The sequence below is a fragment of the Amborella trichopoda genome, chromosome 6 (assembly GCF_054954075.1).
Source record: "Amborella trichopoda isolate Santa Cruz 75 chromosome 6, AtrichopodaSantaCruz75HAP2 v2.0, whole genome shotgun sequence".
NCBI lineage: Eukaryota > Viridiplantae > Streptophyta > Magnoliopsida > Amborellales > Amborellaceae > Amborella > Amborella trichopoda.
Window position 1 is genome coordinate 47,696,674 of NC_142341.1, and position 20,119 is coordinate 47,716,792.

Here is a 20,119-nt window from a genome sequence, read left to right on the forward strand (position 1 = left end):
AGTTCCATGAATTTGATCAGGAACTCATTCACACAAGAAAACCCTTGCTCCTGTAAAGCCCTAGGTTCGAAAAACCCTAAAACTAAACCCTAATTTTATAGTGCTTGCAGTGCGATGCATAAATGGCGAAGAATCTCGAAGAAGCATTTCCTTGATCTAAATGAGGGTAAGGATTCAATTGCAGAGGTTTAATCCAGAACCCAAGCTCCTGTAAAACCTGGAACTGTAATTGCGCAGTAATGGTGTTAGTGCTTAAATAGCGAATAAGCTCAAAGTGGAGAAGAATTTCATTGCTTTAATGGAGCGAATGGATTCAGTTGCAGAGGCTCAATCCAAGAGTGCCCTTGCTCCTATGGAACCGCAAGCCTTAGCTCCTTCAGGAAACCCTAGGCAGCGAGCTCTGCAACAGCAAGCTCTTCACCAAGAAGCTCTGCATAAGCTCAATCTCCAACCTTTGGTTGTGTCCATGGCTTCTGATCCTTCAATCATGGGACCTCGATCGAGCAACCCTGTGAAAGCTGAGCCGTTGGATGAGAGAGAAATTGCTGAAGATATGAAATGGGAGAAGAGTGAGAATGAATCTCGGGAAAAAGTTCCTGTAAAGCGTGAGGCTGTGTTGGCTGATCTCAATGTGGATCCACCTGAAAGTGACGGTGAGGATTTTATGTCAGTTGATGCCATCGACCAATCTGCAGCACCAGTTGATTGTGTAAGGTAGGAAAGTTTCTTTGTGGTTATGTAGTTCTCTTTCTCTTTATGTTCCAAATAGATTGATTGCAAAAATGTAGTGGCCATCTGATTAGTATGCTCTGCTTGGTTGTCATAATTGAATTTCTCACATTAATTGAAATATATTATCTGATTTAATTTGTTTTTGTTTGCACTCATTTCTCTTTTAATAGTTTATTGTTTGCACTCACTCTTTTTTCTAATGAGTTTTGTGAGGCTACTTGTCTTTTGGACTATTCCCTGAATTTGCACTCATTGGCCTTGCCTCTTAGTACAAAATCTTTTCTCAATTAGTGATATCCTCCTTGACTTACCAAACATTAATTAGACACTCATACCCTTTCCTTTTATCACAGTTCACCAAAAAAAGATGAAAAGAAAGAACTTCTTTCTTTCTCTTTTCCTTTCCATTGCGATTGTGTTCCACTTTTTGTTTTCTTCCTTTTATGCTTTCCGCTGTCCCAACTAATCTTATGTCAAAAGATTTTAAAAAAGAGTAGGAAAATTTTATGTTGATTGCTATTGAGTATCTTACTTTTCTTTGTTTCTTCATGTACTGTGCCAATCTTGTTTTCCTCTGGCAATCTTGTTCTCCTCTCTCCTCGTGTGGTATCCGTGTGGAATCGATTGAGTTAAAAACATGACAAATGTTGGGAAAGTATGGTTTTCTTGCTTGTTGGATCCTGAGCTTAGATTTCTGGCATATGAGAAAATGTGGGAATATTATGTGTTGTATGATCTAGTTTCCTTTTGTTTCATATCTGTATCAATCTGCCCATTATGGTTTATCGAATGTTAAGACCGGACAGGTGACTGAATCAGTGAAGGAATTGGTCTGGTTGGGTTGGACTGGCTTGCCAGTCAAAGAACTAAAAATTGAAAAGGATAATGCAAAAAATTTGATAAACAAAGAAAATATTAAAAAATAGAAAATTAAAAAATTTAAGGAAAATGTTAGAAAGAAAAATAAAATAATAACATGTCAATACATATGTCCATCATTTAATATCTCACTAGGTGCTCCAAAGCCCAAATTCCAATAACCCATCAAGATTCAAGCATTACGAAAGCAAAACATATGTAGTAAACAATGAATTATTGAAGGAGAAATAGTCATAACTCAACTCCAGATCCCATAGGGCACACTTCGTTGCAACTTACAATAGTCACTCAATTATGTTACATGACTAATTACATATTCATAAATGCTTAAAAAAAGAAGAAGAAGCAAAATTCCTAAATAATTAGCATTCTTCTTCCTTCTTCATTGTCATCTCCTTCCTCTTCACATCCACCTCCTTACTCGTCATTGAATTCCTCACAATTGATCTCTAAATCATCAACTTGACCTATAAAGTCAAAAGTAAGTTATCAATGTTTCATTATAATGAATATAATCGAAGAGATAAATTAGTAAACCAATTAACTGAAGTGCTTAAAGTTTTTTTTTTTTAGAACTTAAAATTACCTCTTTGTGGATATAATCGTCCAACTGCCCCTCAATACCTTCAAGAGTTGACCTCTTTGTCTCAACTCTTGACAACCTATTCTTCACATCTTGATCATCTCCATGTCGATGGGGTCTTAGCATATGGGTCTTTCCATGATCCTAGATTTCATAATGCTTCATAAATTCTACAACCTAAACTCTAAACATGAGTTGAATAATAGGGGAGAAATGAATAATAGTCTATTACCCTATTCTGGAGCTCAAATTGTATTGCACAGAATGCAAATCATTAAGCCTCTTGTACTCCAAACTATTTTGCAGGTCTATGGGGATGCATAAGAAAACACTCCAATTCCTTTTGTAACCACTTGCATTAATTTTGCTGAGATATAAATAGTGGGTTCTGAAGGTTTGGAGCTTCCCAACCAAACCCATTCCCGCCAATCAGCTGAAAAATGAAAATGGAAAGTTAAAATAGAGATAGACAATAAACAACATGCGAAGTATAAAAAAAAATAAAATGAAATAAATTAATAAAACGAATTGCCTAGGAGGATCTCACACATAGGTTGATCACCATTGGTCACCCAAATTCTCTTGTTGCCTTCTCATATAAAGCACATTTCCTTCCCAATCTTGACTTGCATGTGTCTCTATCTGGGTATGAAATCTTTATCATGTTATGCAAGGTGGCCCCTTCTAATGTCAAGATCTGTAAAATATTTGTGTTTGTTGTGCAATAATTGTGTGGCGAGTCACCAGCTGTGTGCATAGGGTGATGCAGTTGCGTCTCCCATCTCTCGTCTATAATATCCCAATACTTCGCATACTGGCTTTTCTCGAATGTTGCAGCAATTACCTTATTGACTCTGTACATTATATATGCAACATGTTTAAGCATTATGTTGAGTTGCTTGGAATTATAAATTCTATTTTTCTTTACATGACCATTATTTTTTAAAACTGTGGAATTTGATGTGTCTAGGAGTCCTAATGATGAAAACGGAAGAACAGATAACACATTAAAGATGAAAGACTCTGATATGACTGATGGAGAAAGCAAACGATTTAGCAAGTTGGGAAAGGGTCGTGCAAGACTTAAAGCTGAATCTCCTCTTGAATCTGGACATGAAACCGATGCCGATCAACAATGTCTTGGAGTTTCAACATCCCGCGAGGAAAAAATCGGCAGTCTTAAGGCAGTGAGTTGTTTCCCTATGTGAGTTGGTGATGCTACTTGATTTACACATTGTTGTTTTCTTGTGGAAAGAATTTCTCTAATACTGTAATCAAGTTTGAACCCTTAGTGTATGTTATTTCTATGGATTGGACATCAGAAATGCCTCATGAGCCTGCCTAGTCTGAGTTACTAATGGTTAATTGTTTTGATTGTTATTAAAATATCACGTTTGTTGGTGTTGGCCCTTTCTTGTTAGAAGTTCTTTAGTTTTTTTATTACTTTTAGTTTTATTATCAATGAAAACTTATCGTTGGATTTATCATTAGCAATGTGCAGCGTTTGCGCAAATTTCCACTCAAATAGTTTGAAACAGAATTTTCTAGAGTTCTTGTTGTACTGCAGCATTATTCTTGGAAATTTGCGGAAAAGGAAAAAAATACTTATTATTTACTGGGTTGATCTTAACTTGTTACTTATTCGCTTTGAATGTACAGACCTTTTGATACTAGATTCCATTATGTAAATTTGCAATTTCATCAGTTTGTAAAAATTTGCAGGGTTTAGTACATGTCGCACGGAAGATGCCCAAAAATGCCCATGCTCATTTTATACTTGGCCTTATGTACCAGAGGTTGGGTCAACCACAAAAGGTATATCTTAACACCCACACACACACACACATATTACGAATGTTATCATGGGACCTTTTTGGGAATGGAACCCAAGATGTCTTCTTGTGGCACCTGCCGCCCTGACCTCGAACGACTTGAGTTCCTTCCCTGTCTTCATATATTTCTTCAATAACTACTCTTTTGGGGCATTTCTTGCATATGCTTTTTCCTTCTTCAGTTCTTTGATTTTGTTCTATTTTTGTCTCCAGGCAATCATAGCATTTGAGAAGTCCTCTGAGATCTTACAACAATCTGAGGAAGAAGTCAGTAGACCAGAGTTACTTTCACTAGTCCAAATTCACCATGCACAGGTGCATGTAAGATCACATGTTGATTTAGAAATGTGTTAATTTTCAGTGTTAATTTGGGAAGCATCATCTTGTTACAAACACTTGTGATTTCATTGGATAAGTCACTCATTCCAGATGCAGTGTCTTCTTCAAGGAGCTGTTGGAGATGGCTTAAATAAAGAACTTGAACCTGAGGAGCTTGATGACATACTTTTTAAGTTAAAGGAGTCAGTACAATCTGATGTTAGACAAGCTGCTGTTTGGAATACACTGGGTCTGATACTCCTTAGGAGTGGACGCCTGGAGGTGCACACCTCATTTACTGTTTCTTGTGAAATCCATGTCTTCTTGATTGTTTTCAATTGATCCCATCTATCCTGATGTTTCTTATAATATCATGCATAAATGTTGTTACTGTTTTTTATTTTGAAGGAACATAAATGCGGTTACCATTTAGTCACCAATGTATTTCTTATGTTTCCAGAGTGCAATTTCAGTTTTATCGTCTTTGCTGTTTGTTGCCCCAGACTTCCTGGACTCACTTGCAAACCTTGGTATTGCATACCTCCAGAGGTACAAAAAATTGTACTATTCTATCTTGTATTATGCATTCTCATACTGGACCCTGTGAATCATTTCTCGGCATGCAATGCGTTTATAATGGTGGCGTTTGTTGTTCCCTGTATGGATTCTTTTGGTTTGTTTTAGATGGGTGTATTTTTCGAAGTGCTTTGCGAATAAATTTCATCTATAATCCAGAATCTGATTGAAATGTCAATGGATGAGGCTGTTTTGCATATATTTCCTGTCCATGTCAATGCAACCTCTGTTTAGTGTTTAAAAAATCACTGGCTCGGGCTCGGACTCGCACAAGTCACTTAAACTCCATGTGCCAGGTCTGAATGACTTACTTAAAAATCAGGTAAGTATGACCTGAGTGCTTAAATCTAATGTAACTTTAATAAGGGTTGTTATTGCTGTGGATGCTTAAACGATGCACAAGGTCCTTTTAATGGTCCAGATTAGGGCCAACAATGAAATTTGTTTCTTAATTTTAATTTTTTATTTAAAATAATATTAATCTGAAATTTGGGCTTTAGCTTCATTTTTACATGTAGAATTGAATAAAAATAAAAAATATTTTGAATAAAACATGTTGATCCAAATAAATTTAAGGGTATTTTGGTTATTTTTCTATGTAAAATATTTTTAAAACATTTTTGTTGAGTAATATTTATAAAGATAAACCTACACACCGAAATTCAGATAAATATCTTATTTAGATAAAAAATAAAATATGAGATCAATGTTTGGCCTATAGATATGGCCTCATGCAATCTCAACCATTGGAAGGGTGCTTGTGCACCCTTCTACCCTGTCCACATGATGTGGAAGAGATACTTTTCCCTTTTATAATTGCACTTAGCTGATGTGGGTAGTCTAACTTGGCCGAGTTGGCATTTGACTCGTGTTTGGGAACCTGGCAATTCCAAGCCCTAGTTTGTGCTTTTAAACACTAATTTATCCTAACAAGAGGACTTCTAGAAGGAAAACTTTTATATAAGGTTGCAACCTTAAAATGTAGAATTAAAGATGCACCTCAAAAATCCATCATAAAAGGTTGTTTGGATGTTGGTAAACCCTCTAATTGATCATCTCAACATCGAGATGTATGAATATGAAAAGAAAAAAAGATTTTGAGTCCACGAAATAGTGTACCTTGCAGCACATTATCTGGACCGTCCATTTTCAAGATTTTCATGTGTTTATAGATCTACTTGATTTGAACCATAGTTAGAGCTTAAAATTTTATAATTAGAGATGAAAATAGATTCTAAAGCCATCCTAATAATTTTTTATGTCAGAATTACATTTATGAAAAAATTTGGAGGTGCGCCCTTAATTAGATTATTTAAGGTTGCAACCTTATGCAAACCACACCCTTTCTAAAATTTGATTTCTTAAAGTTGCTCATGTGGTCATCTTTTGCTTTGCTTTTATGCTATGTGCTTTAATAGTAGACTACTGCTCTAACTTGGGCTTATATATTACATGCATAGTGGTGATAAGGAGAATGCTGCTAAATGCTTTCAGTCCTTGCTTCTAAGAGATCAAAACCATGCAACGGCTCTTGTCAATTATGGGGCGTTGCTTTTGTGCCAATATGGTTCTCTAATTGCAGGTATATTGTTGATATATGGAAGCCCTTTGATTGTATTCTTGCTAGAAATGCATTCATGTTTCCTACAAACAATGCCAGCTTGCTACTGCAAAAATAAGTTTTGGAATTGGCCGTGCCCCATTTCTCTTGAAATCTGATGAACTAAAGAATTAAATGTTTCTTGTTCTTGAAAAATAACTTGTATGTTTGATTCTCTGCATATGTAGAGTTGTGTTTTCTGCGAGTTGTTATCATTCAATTTGATGCTCAGGTAATAGAAATACTATTTTTGCATGCTTTCTTACTATTAATGTTTTTTTTTTTAAACTACTATGTTGAGAACAATTTCATATTGGTTTATCGTGGCTGTGTTGCAAGGAATTGGATGTGGATCTTGAACTGGTTTTGTGTGCAGTGGGTGTGTCACAGGTTTCTTAGGAAGTTGTTGATATTTCATGTGGCCATATTGATAATGAGGAAAGAATCGTTTTGTTACGGGGTTTTTGTGTTTCGATCATGTTTTAAGGATTAGATGGAAAGAATAAATGGATCCTCATGGAGGAAATTGAAATAATGGCGCATTGTGTGTATCTGTAGATATGAACTTGGGGCCTTCAATCCATCTTCTTGACATACATTTTCATAATGTTTGTCATTGTTTTTTGAGCTCTAATAAATGAGGTTCTTCCTAATCCTAGGTGTGTGGCTTGTGTGGGCCGGGGGCGCATGCATGACGTATTGAAAACAAAACAAAATGGGGCTTACCTACTCCCGCCTTCTTTTTATTTTTGATGACTGTGTGCCAGTCATAAGTTTCTTATTGACAATTTAATAATGTTTTAAATCTCAGTCAGTTTGATGAGTGTTGGTTTATATGCACTAACAGTATCGGGTGTTTTTGTAATTTTGTACTTGTAATATGTTGATTTGGTATGATTGTTGTTGTAACGTCATTCATGTCATTTGCCCCCCAATGTATTTGCGTGTAAGCTGGGAAAATGCATTATCTAAATGCAAAGTAATTTCCCAGAATCTGTCAAGTTTCAACCTATAACGTAAGTTGTTAAATTGTTTTGGACCTAAAAAGCATGTTGTGTCACTCTGGGTATGATATAGTTCAGAAAGCTTTGCCTGCTGGCAATTTTCTGTTACATGACTTGTAGGAACAGTTTGTATTCTTTAAACAAAGTTCTGTGTGATTTTGGATTTGATATTAAATCTTTACGATGTGAATTTGAAGCCAACAATTAACAAATGAAAGGGGTTTCCATTTTGCAATTTTATCTAAAAAATAAGACTCCAGATGGTTGGAATAAGGCTCAGATTATGATGATGATAATCTAAAAAATCACGAGTTTATAATTGCATAAAAAGACTGAAACTATAAGAGACTTCATTAATTTATATTTATGAGTTAAATTTGACTTCTAAAATGTTTCTAACTCCAGTTTTTCTTTCTACAGCATTCACTGAATTAATTTGTAGATCATGTATTAAATAGATAAACATTTTTCTGGATAGCTGGAACATTACAGGTCCAGGTGCTAGAGGCAGTGAAAGGGCATGTCAACCTCAAATGGAAGCTGCAAATGCTGCACGAGTATGTTTGGCATCAGCAGTGAAATCAGACCCCAAAGCTGGTCATTCATGGGTCAATCTTGCTCATGCTTATTATATGGCTGGTGACCACAGAAATGCAAACAAGTGCTTAGAGCAGGTGCTTGTTTTCCCTCACGTCAGCTATTTATGATGTATTCCTTCATTGAACAGTGCAGTATATGATTCAATCACATTTGTACTCTCCAATCTTGCTGATGCAGTCAGCTTCTTAAAGCAGTAACTTGGACATGGATGTCCACAGTTTTTGGCCATTGTCAACGTAGCTTGGATGCAAGACACTTTAGAAACTTGTGGTTGAAAAATTACTATAGGTGTGCTTGTCAATTAGAAATTAAAACCCTACCTCCTTCCTACTTCAAATGACTTGTGGATCCCTCTCAAACTTAGAGCCCCGTCATCTTTCTTGCATGCCTCATCTACTCTTCTCTCATAACACCACATGCCAGCTTCCTGCCTTTTTCTTGCTCAAAGTTCAGCCATTAACCACCTTATCAAAACCTAGCCGCCAACCCCATCCGTCTTGTTACAAATTCAGCGACCGCCCTCTGGTGACTGTAGTCGATCCATCCCAATCAAGAACTTTGAAGACCTAATCCTAGGCCAACCCATATCCAAGCTGATCATTAAGCTTCACTTCAACTCCATAAAAAGTCGATGACATCAGTCCTAGCCCTAATCCATCCAACCGTCATCCAAAACCTAATATGCCTCCACCCCTAACTCCCAATCTTAGTTGACCCATAACTATAATCTAGCTATTCTTTAGGCCCTATCTAAGCTGCCTAAGCTAGCCCTAAATTTTCGAAAACCCTAGCTTCAAATACTAATCATGGGTCAACATTTTAAAATTTCGTAACATAATGCAATGGGTTGGTCCTTTTGATTGTATAATGGAAAGATGTGTTATAAGGGAAAAACAGTGTTTTATACAAAAAACTCAGGGAAAAAAGGTGTAAACAGAGAAAACAAAGATGATGAAAAACATGGTAAAAGCAATAATCTAATGGTCAAATATTGTAAGAATATAGTACATTTAATTTTTGGTAAATGGTTATTATAGCAGAAGTAGCAGATATTTTTGTTTTGTTATTTTTGAGAATAATGGTCATTTTTTAAATTGTGAACTTGATTTTTAAAATCCGTGGCCCTACATCACTTTTTTTTTTTTTTCCTTAACTTATGAACTTGATTTTGTTATCTCTTTGGTCACGCTCTGCATTTCATCTAGAGAAATAAGATCTATCAAAGTACTTGGAATGAGTGAAGAAAGTTCATTCCCAATTTTTTTCTTCATTTGCATTTCGGTACAAATTTCTACTTGTTGCATCACATGCAAGACCAAGGTTTAAAAAGTGCTTCTTATAACCGTTATAATGGCCATTATAAAGGAAATAAACCCTGCCCATGACATTATATAAAGGTAATCAGCTGGGCATAGAACATGTTCTGTACATGAAACAATGGCAATTATTTCCATTATACTGGAAGTTATATAACGGATTAACATCCCTTAGAATAACATAGTGTGGCGTGAATGTCTATATATATATATATATATATATAGGAAAACACTCATGACCGATATTTCGCTCATGGCTCATCCCCATCCATAGTCTATCAGCCGGTCCCAACTATCTGATAGTGTTTGAATTTTAATTAATTTTCTATAAATTAGATTCATCTGAAATTTCGAGCGTGTGTACATCTAACGAACTCACACCTAAATAAGACATTAATACAATAATTATAAAAAAATAAAATGATGAAAATAACCCTGAAATGTTCAAAGGGTTCATTTTTATTATTTAATTAATTAATTAATTTATTTTTTGTATCTTTCATTTCGGTGTGCTTCACTAAGGTGCCCACACCCACAAAATTTGAGGTTAACAGATTTATAGAAAAATTATTAAAATTCAAATATTGTCAGATAAGTGTGACTTGTTTGATGGACTTTGGATGGTGATGAGCTATGAGCGAAGTATTATAGAAATTTTTTTAAGAGTGTTTTCGTCCATATATATGTATGTTTTCTTTTCTGTTATTTCCACTATTCTTTTTCTTTTTGGGTTTCAGTCCCTTTTTCCCATATGTTCGGTGAAACACCATTTTTTTCCTTTGTAATGGCTGTTAACATTATAAACATAGAAAATGATTGTTCTTGTTTTGTTATGTTATGGCCATTTTCTAAACCTTGAAGGAAACATTATTGGCACAAGATCTCGAAATTTCAAATTAGGATGGCAGAAATTTGGAGTTACTGCTTGTTGAGAATTCTAATCTTTCCCTCAGAAAAATTGTGGGTGATTTGTTTTGGCAGTCTTACAATTTTGACTGGTCTTAAGTATTTGATCTGTCTTCCATTTATCATTTCTATACTTTCAGAATGTCTTTACAACATGTTGCAGCTTTGACCTCTTTTGTTTCTTTTGCTAAAAGCGCCCTCCTCCCAAGGTGAGGCTGTGATGCATTACTTGAGTGAGTAGCCCACGGGATGAGGGCTTTCGGTTGTTTTCCCGCGACTGGGTGCAGGGAAGGGCTTTGGCCATTTCAGTGTTTGAATTGATTTGGAGGAAATTGATTTGTTAGCTGCCTATTTTGAGTTGATTTGTCCAGTGAAGGTCCTCTATTATGTTTCGACTTTCAGCTCTTTCCACTTGTTTTCATCATAACATTGTTAATGGGAATTGCATTATATTGATCATGATATGGCTTTGTATACTTATTGGGAAGACTTTAGGGTCTTTTTGGATGGTCTGCTCCATTATTGCTTTACCACCATATAATGGTGCACCTGAGAGTGAAATGTGGATAGAATTTTGGCGAATTTGTATAGACTCTGAGCTGTATAAATTGACCTTAACGAATTGGCCCATATTTAGTGATTAGCTACAAATGTGAGATCTAATTCTAAGCCGAATGCATAATGTGCTCTGAACATCCCATCCCTACTTTGTTGGCAAACACACCCTCAATTTATATCATCTATTAACCGTGATTCACTTGATGTTTTGCAGGCAACAAAGTTAGAACCAAACAGTATGTCTACTCGATATGCTGTCGCACTTCATCGGATAAAAGATGCTGAAAGGTCTCAAGATCCCACGCAACAGCTATCATGGGCTGCCAATGAAATGGCTTCAATACTTCGAGACGGTGACCCGTCAATCATTGAGCCTCGCATAGCATGGGCTGGGTTAGCCATGGTTCATAGGGCACAACATGAAATTGCTGCAACTTTTGAAAATGGGGAAACCGATCTAAAAGAGATGGAAGAGAGAGCTTTTTACACTCTCGAGCAGGTGGTTATTTTTGATAGTGATATTTATATGTATGGGCTCAATTTCCCCCTGTTTTTGGACCATTATATGTAATTTTTTGATGGGTGCGGTTTGTATAAGGCCGAGGCTCTGAACAATCAAAGTAAGGTGCACCTTCAAATAGTGTTGAGAGGTGTGGTTTCAATACAGGAAATCTTTGTGATAGCCTGAAAATTTATTTTCATCTCTAATTATAAAATTTAAAGCTTCAAAACTACTGTAGATTAAGTAGATGTATGAAAATTTGAAAATTGACAATCCAAAAATGCATTACAAGATGCACTATTTCCATAACTTGAAATCCATTTTTTCTCATGTCCATGCATCTTGAGGTCAAGATGATCAATTTGAGGATTTTTTGGCATCAAAACAACCTCTTCTAGTGAATTTTTTGAGGTGCACCTTAATTTGATTGTTTAGAGCCTCGCACTTGTATAAACTTTTTCCTTTTCTGAATGCCTAGATGAAATCTACATGTGTTGAAAAATTTGGAATCCAATGGACCTCTTATTTTCAAAGTGACGCGCACTATAGTATAAGTTTGTTGTCTTATATAATCTTTTTCCTTGAGAAAGAATTGTATAAGCCAACAGGCTTAAAGCTACACTATAAGCCAAGCTCCCAAACGCATTTACATGTTTTTTGGGCTGAAATTTTGCACATCATCTTTGATTCAGAAAAGAACAAATGTCAAAAAAAAAAAGATTGTGTTCTCAACGGCGTATATTCACCGTCCTCCAAATGGGCGGCCTGTGAGAATTCAATTTTTAATTTCTATCATTTATTTATTTATTTATTTTATTTCCTAGATGAGATCTGCATATGTGGAGAGAATCTCATTCTCAGCATTGATTGAAAAAAAAACTATACACTGATTCATTCTTATGTTCTTCTATGGGGAAAAAAAGCTGATTTTGATTTCTGTGACTGTATCCTGCAAATCTTTTCATGGTTAACAACTTTATATTAATACCAGCTTCTGAAACATGTTCTGAAATATCCTTTTCTCAAGATACGGTTAACTTCTGAATATTTCAATTTAATATACTGGATGTAATCCTTGCACTTGATTATATTTGCAGCACTTAATGGAACTTCCATTAGTTGAAGTAACAATGAATAAATATATCCATTAATGGATTTGTTTAGTTATTGGTATTGTTACTGTGAATATTGAAAATATTAGCACAGCTCCTGTTTATGCCTTCTCCCATTGGCATGATGTATAACTAATATCTGCTGATGTTCATTGTGAAAAAATGCACAAGGTATACAAAAGTGTTTTGCTTGTTAAGCGGTTGAGTGCTGATAACAGCTGCTTTTGTAATTTGCGCTGCATTAACATGTTTCTTGTTTCTTTGAAGTATGCCTTTGTCAGTCACTTTATTGCTTTTCTTATAGAGGTATACCATTCTTGCACTGGAACGTTTACTATTGCATTTGTTAGCATCATTTATTGTTCATAAAACTGACTTCTTATTCTGACATTGCACCTCCATGCAAATTATCTTTGCTTTCTTCTCCTTGTTTGCTTTATTTGCACTGAGTCCAACTGTCTCATTTGTTATATCTAGATCAATAAAAGTTACTGTAAAAAAATATTATGTCATTAGTGTGATGAGATCGCCATAGTGGTTTAAAACTGGGACTGTTTTGGGACTTGCTAGGGTCTGAAGCTCTAGTCTAAAAACTCGGACTCGGCTGTGTCTGTTGGAGACTTGACTGAGTCCTAAAGGATTAATGACAAAATATTGGGAACAGGTGAGACTCGGCTAGTTCCCATTAGTTTGGTTCCTACTTGGCAGCTGGCCGAGTTTGAGTAACTCGGGTGAGTCCTGGTCAGACTGACCTAGTTTTGATCCACTGGACGGTGCTGCATATGTATAGATATCCCTGCTAATTTTCATTTCCATATTTTCTTGAAATCGATACAATGTTTAAAGCATTTGTATTTTGGATTATATTAATCTACTGCTACTTTTCTCATGGAAAATCTAGGGCTCTATTAATCTTGGCATTCCTTTTCAATATGTGAACAGGCAATAGAAGAGGATCCAAATGATGCCCTTTCATGGCACCAGTTAGGCCTCTATAAGCTTTGTACTCTACAGTTCAAGACAGCGCAGAACTACTTTAAAGCTGCAGTGGCACGCCGCAGGGATTGCAGCTATGCATGGTCCAATCTGGGTAAGCTCTCTCTCTCTCTATTTTTTGAGAAGCTTGTTGATCAACTATCTAGTCAGATTTTAAAATCTTGAAGTTTGATGCCCTGTGCCTTTTTTCTGCGTTAGTTAGCTGGGTTTGGCACCCCCACCCATACATTCAACAGAGATTTTAAACTATGCTACAGAGCTATATTTGGAGACAAATTCGAGGGAACCAAAACCCTCCCATATGGATCCCAATTTTTCCTTGGTGTTTCTTAGTTTTGTTTAAAAAAGAACATGATAGGCTGATACATCACAGATAGCAAGTCCAGAATTTTGGCCTCTTTCTTTTCAGCATAAGGTGGCTAGGATAGGGGCTTACCCATGTATCAAGTAAAAAAAAGCAGTGAATCAAAACTCAACGTGTACGACTTTGACACGCCCAATTTACTCTTGACTTAGCAGTCTCTCCATGGGAACCAGCTGAGTGTGACCTTTTCCATTATTTTAAAATATGTGCATATATTTTTTAGGACTTGGCTGAGACCTGACTAGGGCTTGGCTTCCTAGCAATCCCCAAAATCTGAGTCCTTGTTTTTAAACCATGATGTATAAGTGATGTATACGATCTGGTATATATCTTTAGGACTCATTTGGAGAAATGATAAAAACCAAAATGCTCCCAAATAAAATACCTTTTTTTTGTTATAATCTAAAATACTTGGATCTTTAAGTTGGTAATTGCTCAACATGTAGGCATCTCTTTGCAATTGTCTGAAGATTTATCAGTAGCTGAAGAAGTATACAAGCAGGGTCTCTCTTTGGCCAATCCACAACAAGCGCATGCCATTTTTTCGAATCTTGGTAACCTTTACAGGCAGCAAAGGCGATTTCAAGAGGCCCATGAGATGTTCGAGAAATCTTTCGAACTATGCCCAGGTTATGCTCCTTCTTACAACAACTTGGGACTTGTTTTTGTTGCAGAGGGTAAATGGGAGGATGCCATAGACTGCTTTAAGAAGGCTTTGGCAGCAGACCCCCTTCTTGATGCTGCCAAGTCTAATATGATGAAAGCAGAGGCAATGTCTAGGGTTTCTATGGTCAATGGTTCATCTGAGATGAGAGATAAAGTAGAGTGAGAGAGGCTGGCTTTTGAGAATTCATTTTGGAGAGATCGGCTGGCATGTTTCCTCATATGACTTCCTGTTACATGTTCACTGGGGGGAAGTTGTTTCTTGTGGTTCAAGGTGGGTATCAAAGAGAACGGTCTTGCTTTGCTTTGAAGGGAATGATCTCTCTCTCTCTTAGAGAGCAAAGAGAACGGTTTTGCTGAGAATCTCTCTCTCTCTCTCTTATGGAGGAGCACTGTGATATGTTTTTGAGGATGATCCACCCTCTCTGAGGTCATGGCGATGCAGTTGATCAAAGAGCAAGGTTTTGCTACTATGTACCTCTGGCTTGAAGCAGTTATGGGAAATCCATTGGGACTTTTTCGAGTTATTTAAATTGTAATAGTCCATTGGCCTAGTATGGACAGGGTTCATTCTCTTTCAGGCTTGCTGTAAAGGTTCGACCATTTGTATCATTGATGTTTCATGCCATTTGCCTCATATTTTCAATTCATATGAGAGAAATATTATTTGTCTACCTAGTGTTCGCAAAATCGAACCGTAATGATTAACCAGACATAGGCTTGAAAGCGGTTTAACTGGCATAACCGGTAAACCGGTCAATTCAAGCGTTCTAACTGGGCAAGTTTCAAGCGGTTAAAAAAGTATTGAAAAGAAATACAAAACAAATCTACTAAAATATGATATGAAAAGCATATGAAGAATGATTAAAACAAAATACATTCAAATGAAGTTGAAAATTAATGAAAAAAAAAGATTTTAACCCATTTTATATTTTTCGATGGCTATTTAAAATTTCTAAAAAAAGATGGAAAAATGTAAAAGTCAGTATTAATGACCAAAACAATTTTTAATCTTTACCATAATGTAAAGAATATTTAAAAATACCTCACAAATCAAATTCTTTATTTTAGAAAATTTATATATATTTTTTGAAATTTTTTTAAAATACCGGTTGATCACTTTAATCGCCTAAAACCAGAATTGGCCCAGTCTAACGGGGCAGCTAGCAGTTAGATCGAGCGATTTTGCGAACAATGATCTTGCCGAATGATTTCCAGTACTTAGTAGATAATTGTGCCTGTAGGGTTGGAGCTTTCAAATGATTTCCAGTACTTAGTAGATAATTGTGCCTGTAGGGTTGGAGCTTTCAAACTTTCCCAAGGTTGAGTAGTCTGTTATTTGTTGCACTCTCTCTCTCTCTGCATGATGCCAAAAGAAGCAAAATTATTGGTTATGGAGCATTTATTGTTTTCGCTTGCCTTGGAAGTAGCAAAATGCCTTAATAGAGGGAGTATTACTGTATTAATGAGGAGTTACCTGCAATCCATATTCCTGGAGGGAAAGCAAGAACTGATGTAAGAATATAATGCAGGCTCTCTCTCATTTGATGGCTATGGTTTGTATTCGAAGGAGTGACCTTTTATTTTTGGTTAAATAAGGACTGAGCTGTTGTAAGGTTACATGCTAAATGCTAATAGCCATACCCTGTGGGTTTATGATCTTAGGTACCTGTGAGCTTCTACGTCCTTTGAGACTGAAAAAAGTTTCAGTATAAATCTTAGTTAAGAAAAAATTGTAATAAATTGACCCAGATAGAGAGAGATTTCTTGAACAGCTTCAAGAGAGAGAGAGAAAGAGCTCTTGTTGGATAGCTTCATACCAATGCAACTTTGCGTTAGAGTTTATACTCATAGTCATTATCATCAACGTTTCCCAACTATTTGGTTCAAGGAGGGTACAACTATTTGGTTTAAGAAAGGTGAAGACATTGAATTTTTCATTGACCCGTCCCGTTGTGTTAAGTAGGCAGTCAATGTAACACTTTACCAAAACTTTTAATGAATCTTGAAGTTTATATTCGTGGATAAAAATTAAAAGGAAAAATTTATATATTGGTGCAACACTAAGCAATCAAATTAAAGTGTACACTTAAAATTTCACTAAAAGAGGCTGTTTTGATGCTTAAAAAATTCTCAAAGCAATTATCTTGACCTCAAGATGTTTGGAGATAAAAAAATATGGATTTCATGTCTTGAAAATAATACATCTTGATGGTATTTGCTGGACCTCAAGATGTTTGGAGATAAAAAAATATGGATTTCATGTCTTGAAAATAATACATCTTGTGATGGTATTTGCTGGACCGTCAATTTTTAGATTTTCACTTGCTCATATATCTACGCAATCCACATTACTTTCATAACTTTAAATTTTATAAGTACAAATGAAAATAATTTTCTGATCATTACAAAGATTTGAAGTACTGAACCAACATCTTTCGACACGATTGCGAGGTGTGCATTATTTTAATTATTTAGGTTATACAAACCACACCCAAAACTAAAACCATAATTATCCTTACATTTGCAAAATAATGTGTACATAGACTCTTTCCAAGTCGTAATCTCATAAACAAACTCCTACTTTATATTATCAAAAAAAATAAGATTCTACTTTAGCACTTACAAACTCTTACATTTGAGAGAGAGAGAGAGAGAGGGAGAGAGGCTCAGGTCAACTTCACTCTGATCTCATGCGATTGATCTGGTTGAGTGCTGGTTGAAGAATGTTATATAGCACCCACAAAACAGCAGGAGTGATAACAAACAAGAGAAGTTGTCCCCTGTTATCACTCGAAGCATCTGCAATTTGAGCAATCTCACTAGCTTTGGCACTTGATTCACCCAGGAGCCCATAAACCCCAGCCCCCAAACCAAGCCCAACAATTACACCCTTTGAGCTTCTCATTCTGTCGATTTGGTTAAGAGCTGGTCGTAAAATGTTAAATAGGACCCATGCAATGGCTGGAATAAGGGGAATAAGAAGGGCTAGCCCTCGGTTATCGGATTCGGCTAAGTCTGCGATTTGCTGGGCAGCCATGGCGGAATCACAGCAACTGATGGTGGAGAAGAGAGCACCAGCCATTGTTGCACCAAGTGAAGCTTGAAGGCTGGTCAGGTTGTTTAGAGAGAGAGGCTTTGGTAGGGTTTGTAGAGAGAGAGAGGGCTTGGTTGGGAGAGTGGGCTTGGTGGTGGTTTGGGGTGTTTTTAGGGTTAGACAGTTTGGGTTGAGCATTGCCATGGTTATGGTCGCCATTGAAAAGCACTGTTCTTCTTCTCTGTACAAAGCTGGTTCTTGTTGTTGGTTGTAATGGAAATGGGTTTTGGTTGAGTGGTTGTAGACTGTCGAGCGAGAGAAAAGCATCCAATGAAAATATGGCATTTGGATTGCTGCTTATCCACATGGCCATCTTGTGATCACATTTTCTCTCTTGCCACCGTCGTCTAATCATCTTATCGCTTCCCCACCGTGAAAACAAAACATTGCTCAATATGATATTTTCTTTAGGCCTGGCAACGGGCTAGGGGCGGGGCTTTGGTGACCATTGGGTAGGACCACGTCTGGCCCGACATGTACGGTCGTTCGTTGCCGGGATTGGCTTTGACTCGATGTGGACCGGGTGGAGCCAAATAAAATCAAATAAAAAGCTAAAGAAAAGAGGGTTGGGCTGGCTAAACGAGGTCTACACTGGACCTGGCCTAGCACCACGCATTAGGTTTTTAGGGTTGGACCGGGCCTCTAGCCCACTTCCACCCCTAGATTTCTTCCTTTCCTTCTTGCTTAGCAATTTAGGGAATTGGATCCAAAATGTACATTTAATTTACCCGTCGAACGCCTATTTTAAGGGGCCCAAAACTCTCAAATGACTTTTAGATTAGGATGAGGTTTTTATAAGGCCTAGGCTTTATGAAAACAAGATAAAGCCCCACCAGAAATCTTCATCTGGAAAGTGCTTTCCAATTTGGAAAAGTTTATGACTAGGTTTAAAATCAATTTTCGACAACGACAATGAAATTTGAAAATAGAAAAATGGTATAGATTTTGTGGATTTGTGAACGCTTATTTTTAAAAGCAAAATGGATGGTCTAGATAATTTGTTATAATATGCATTAAATTTAAAGCTCGAAATCTTAGATTTTTTTCACAACTATAATGTTCAAGTCGAGATGATCGATGCAAAGGTTTTCCAATGCTTGACTTGTAATTTTCGACGAGTTATAAAACGAGGATTTATTCGACGAGTTATAAAACGAGGATTTACTTATTTTGATAAGGCTTTAGCCCTAAAACCATTTTCCTTTAGACTAATCTAATAGGAAAAAGTTTAATAAGGATGCAACCTTATAATGTAGAACTACGGATGCCCCTCAAATATCCATTGGAAAAGGATGTTTTAATGTTGAAAACCGTTTGATTGATCATCTCGACATCGAAATGTATGACCACGAAAAATAAAAGGATTTTAAGTCTCAGAAATAGTGCATTTTACAAGATATTATCTACACCGTCCATTTTCAAGATTTTCATATGTTTACAGATCTACTTGATTTTAACCATTTTTGAAATTTAAAATTTTATAATTAGATATAAAAATAGATTTTGAGATAATCCTAAAAACATTTTATATTAAAATTATATACCATGATAAAATTTGAAGGTGCATCTTACCTCTACACCTACGGATGCATCCGTGTGCCAACTGCACCCTTATTTTAATATAATATTAGATAAGAAGCAAATTATGAAGTAGAATTGTATAACGCCTCAAATCAAATTCCCTTCCAACAGATAATCTAGATTCTCCACTTTGATGTATGTGTAGGGACTTTTTATGTCAAAGTCATTTTTTTCATTAAAGTTGATTAAGGTCAATTAACACAATTTACAATTGGAAATATAACCAATGAGACCATTTAATTTTTATACAAAGAGGTCACAATCATTATTGACGGTTCGATTTAAATTCAGGTAGTTGAGGCATCAAATGCTTGTTAAGAAAGAAATGATATCTATTTCTACTACAGTTCTCAGTGAATAATTCTACAATTTGCAGTTGGGATGTGACTAAATTGGCAATCTATTTTAAAGTATTTGGTCCTTTCATGGAAGAAGGGATTCGAGGCAATGGAGGGAGAGTAAATGATATCTAGCTTCTGAGAATTTGCAGTGGACAGTGCATGATATCTAGCTTCTGAGAAGTATTTCTGATTTCTTATGAGAAGTTACAAGATTGGTTTTCAGAAACATGCAAAAACTTGTAGCGGATTTCTAATCTTCCAAAGTACCGGCCCATTCTGCATCCACATAATCAGATGGATGTAAAGAAGAAGATGAAGATAGTGGAATGCCCTTTTTGAGGTTTGTTCTTGATATTTATAAGCACTCTGTGAATTGAATCCATATGATGTTCGGTAGGTTCATCTGCGACCTACTACGAATTCCTACTGCATAGCATATGGTAAATGAGACTTCCAATAGCTCTTCTATAAGAGGGGACCTCATTGAATGGCTCAACTTCACTAACTGTTAGATTGTGATTTTGCTCAATAGGAGCATCAATGGCTGATTCTCTTTAGA

General features: G+C 36.2%; 2 protein-coding genes across 16 annotated transcripts; one reads left to right on the top strand and one right to left on the bottom strand.

Annotated features, from left to right (window-relative positions):
- LOC18441960 (tetratricopeptide repeat (TPR)-containing protein) lies at positions 1-15,213 on the top strand. 15 transcript variants are annotated; one of them, XR_016056987.1, is made up of 11 exons: positions 1-714; positions 3,165-3,381; positions 3,917-4,009; positions 4,240-4,347; positions 4,456-4,626; positions 4,805-4,893; positions 6,381-6,502; positions 8,003-8,198; positions 11,119-11,403; positions 13,461-13,608; positions 14,325-15,213. XR_016056987.1 is itself a non-coding variant. In XM_006852184.4 (11 exons), the coding sequence occupies exons 1-11, from the start codon at positions 299-301 to the stop codon at positions 14,705-14,707; spliced, it is 2,214 nt and encodes a 737-aa protein (XP_006852246.2). In that variant the 5' UTR covers positions 1-298; the 3' UTR covers positions 14,708-15,213. The 15 variants fall into 15 exon arrangements, 8 of the variants coding, with proteins under 8 accessions (XP_006852246.2, XP_020527650.1, XP_020527649.1 ...); XR_016056989.1 differs by having other exon boundaries at positions 4,462-4,626; XR_016056988.1 differs by having other exon boundaries at positions 4,240-4,341.
- Positions 15,214-17,042: 1,829 nt separating this feature from the next.
- On the bottom strand, positions 17,043-17,887 carry PSBY (photosystem II BY). Its single transcript, XM_006852183.4, has one exon. The coding sequence runs from the start codon at positions 17,795-17,797 to the stop codon at positions 17,222-17,224; it is 576 nt and encodes a 191-aa protein (XP_006852245.2). The 5' UTR covers positions 17,798-17,887; the 3' UTR covers positions 17,043-17,221.
- Positions 17,888-20,119: the final 2,232 nt, after the last annotated feature.

What these genes read in the sequence shown, in the direction of transcription:
- LOC18441960 (XM_006852184.4), top strand. Translation starts at nt 299, where the DNA reads ATGGAGCGAATGGATTCAGTTGCAGAGGCTCAATCCAAGAGTGCCCTT. An exon ending in ATATGGTTCTCTAATTGCAG is followed by an intron (nt 6,503 to 8,016) that starts GTATATTGTTGA and finishes GGAACATTACAG; the next exon opens with GTCCAGGTGCTAGAGGCAGT. An exon ending in CTTTTTACACTCTCGAGCAG is followed by an intron (nt 11,404 to 13,460) that starts GTGGTTATTTTT and finishes ATATGTGAACAG; the next exon opens with GCAATAGAAGAGGATCCAAA.
- PSBY (XM_006852183.4), bottom strand. Translation starts at nt 17,797, where the DNA reads ATGGCGACCATAACCATGGCAATGCTCAACCCAAACTGTCTAACCCTA.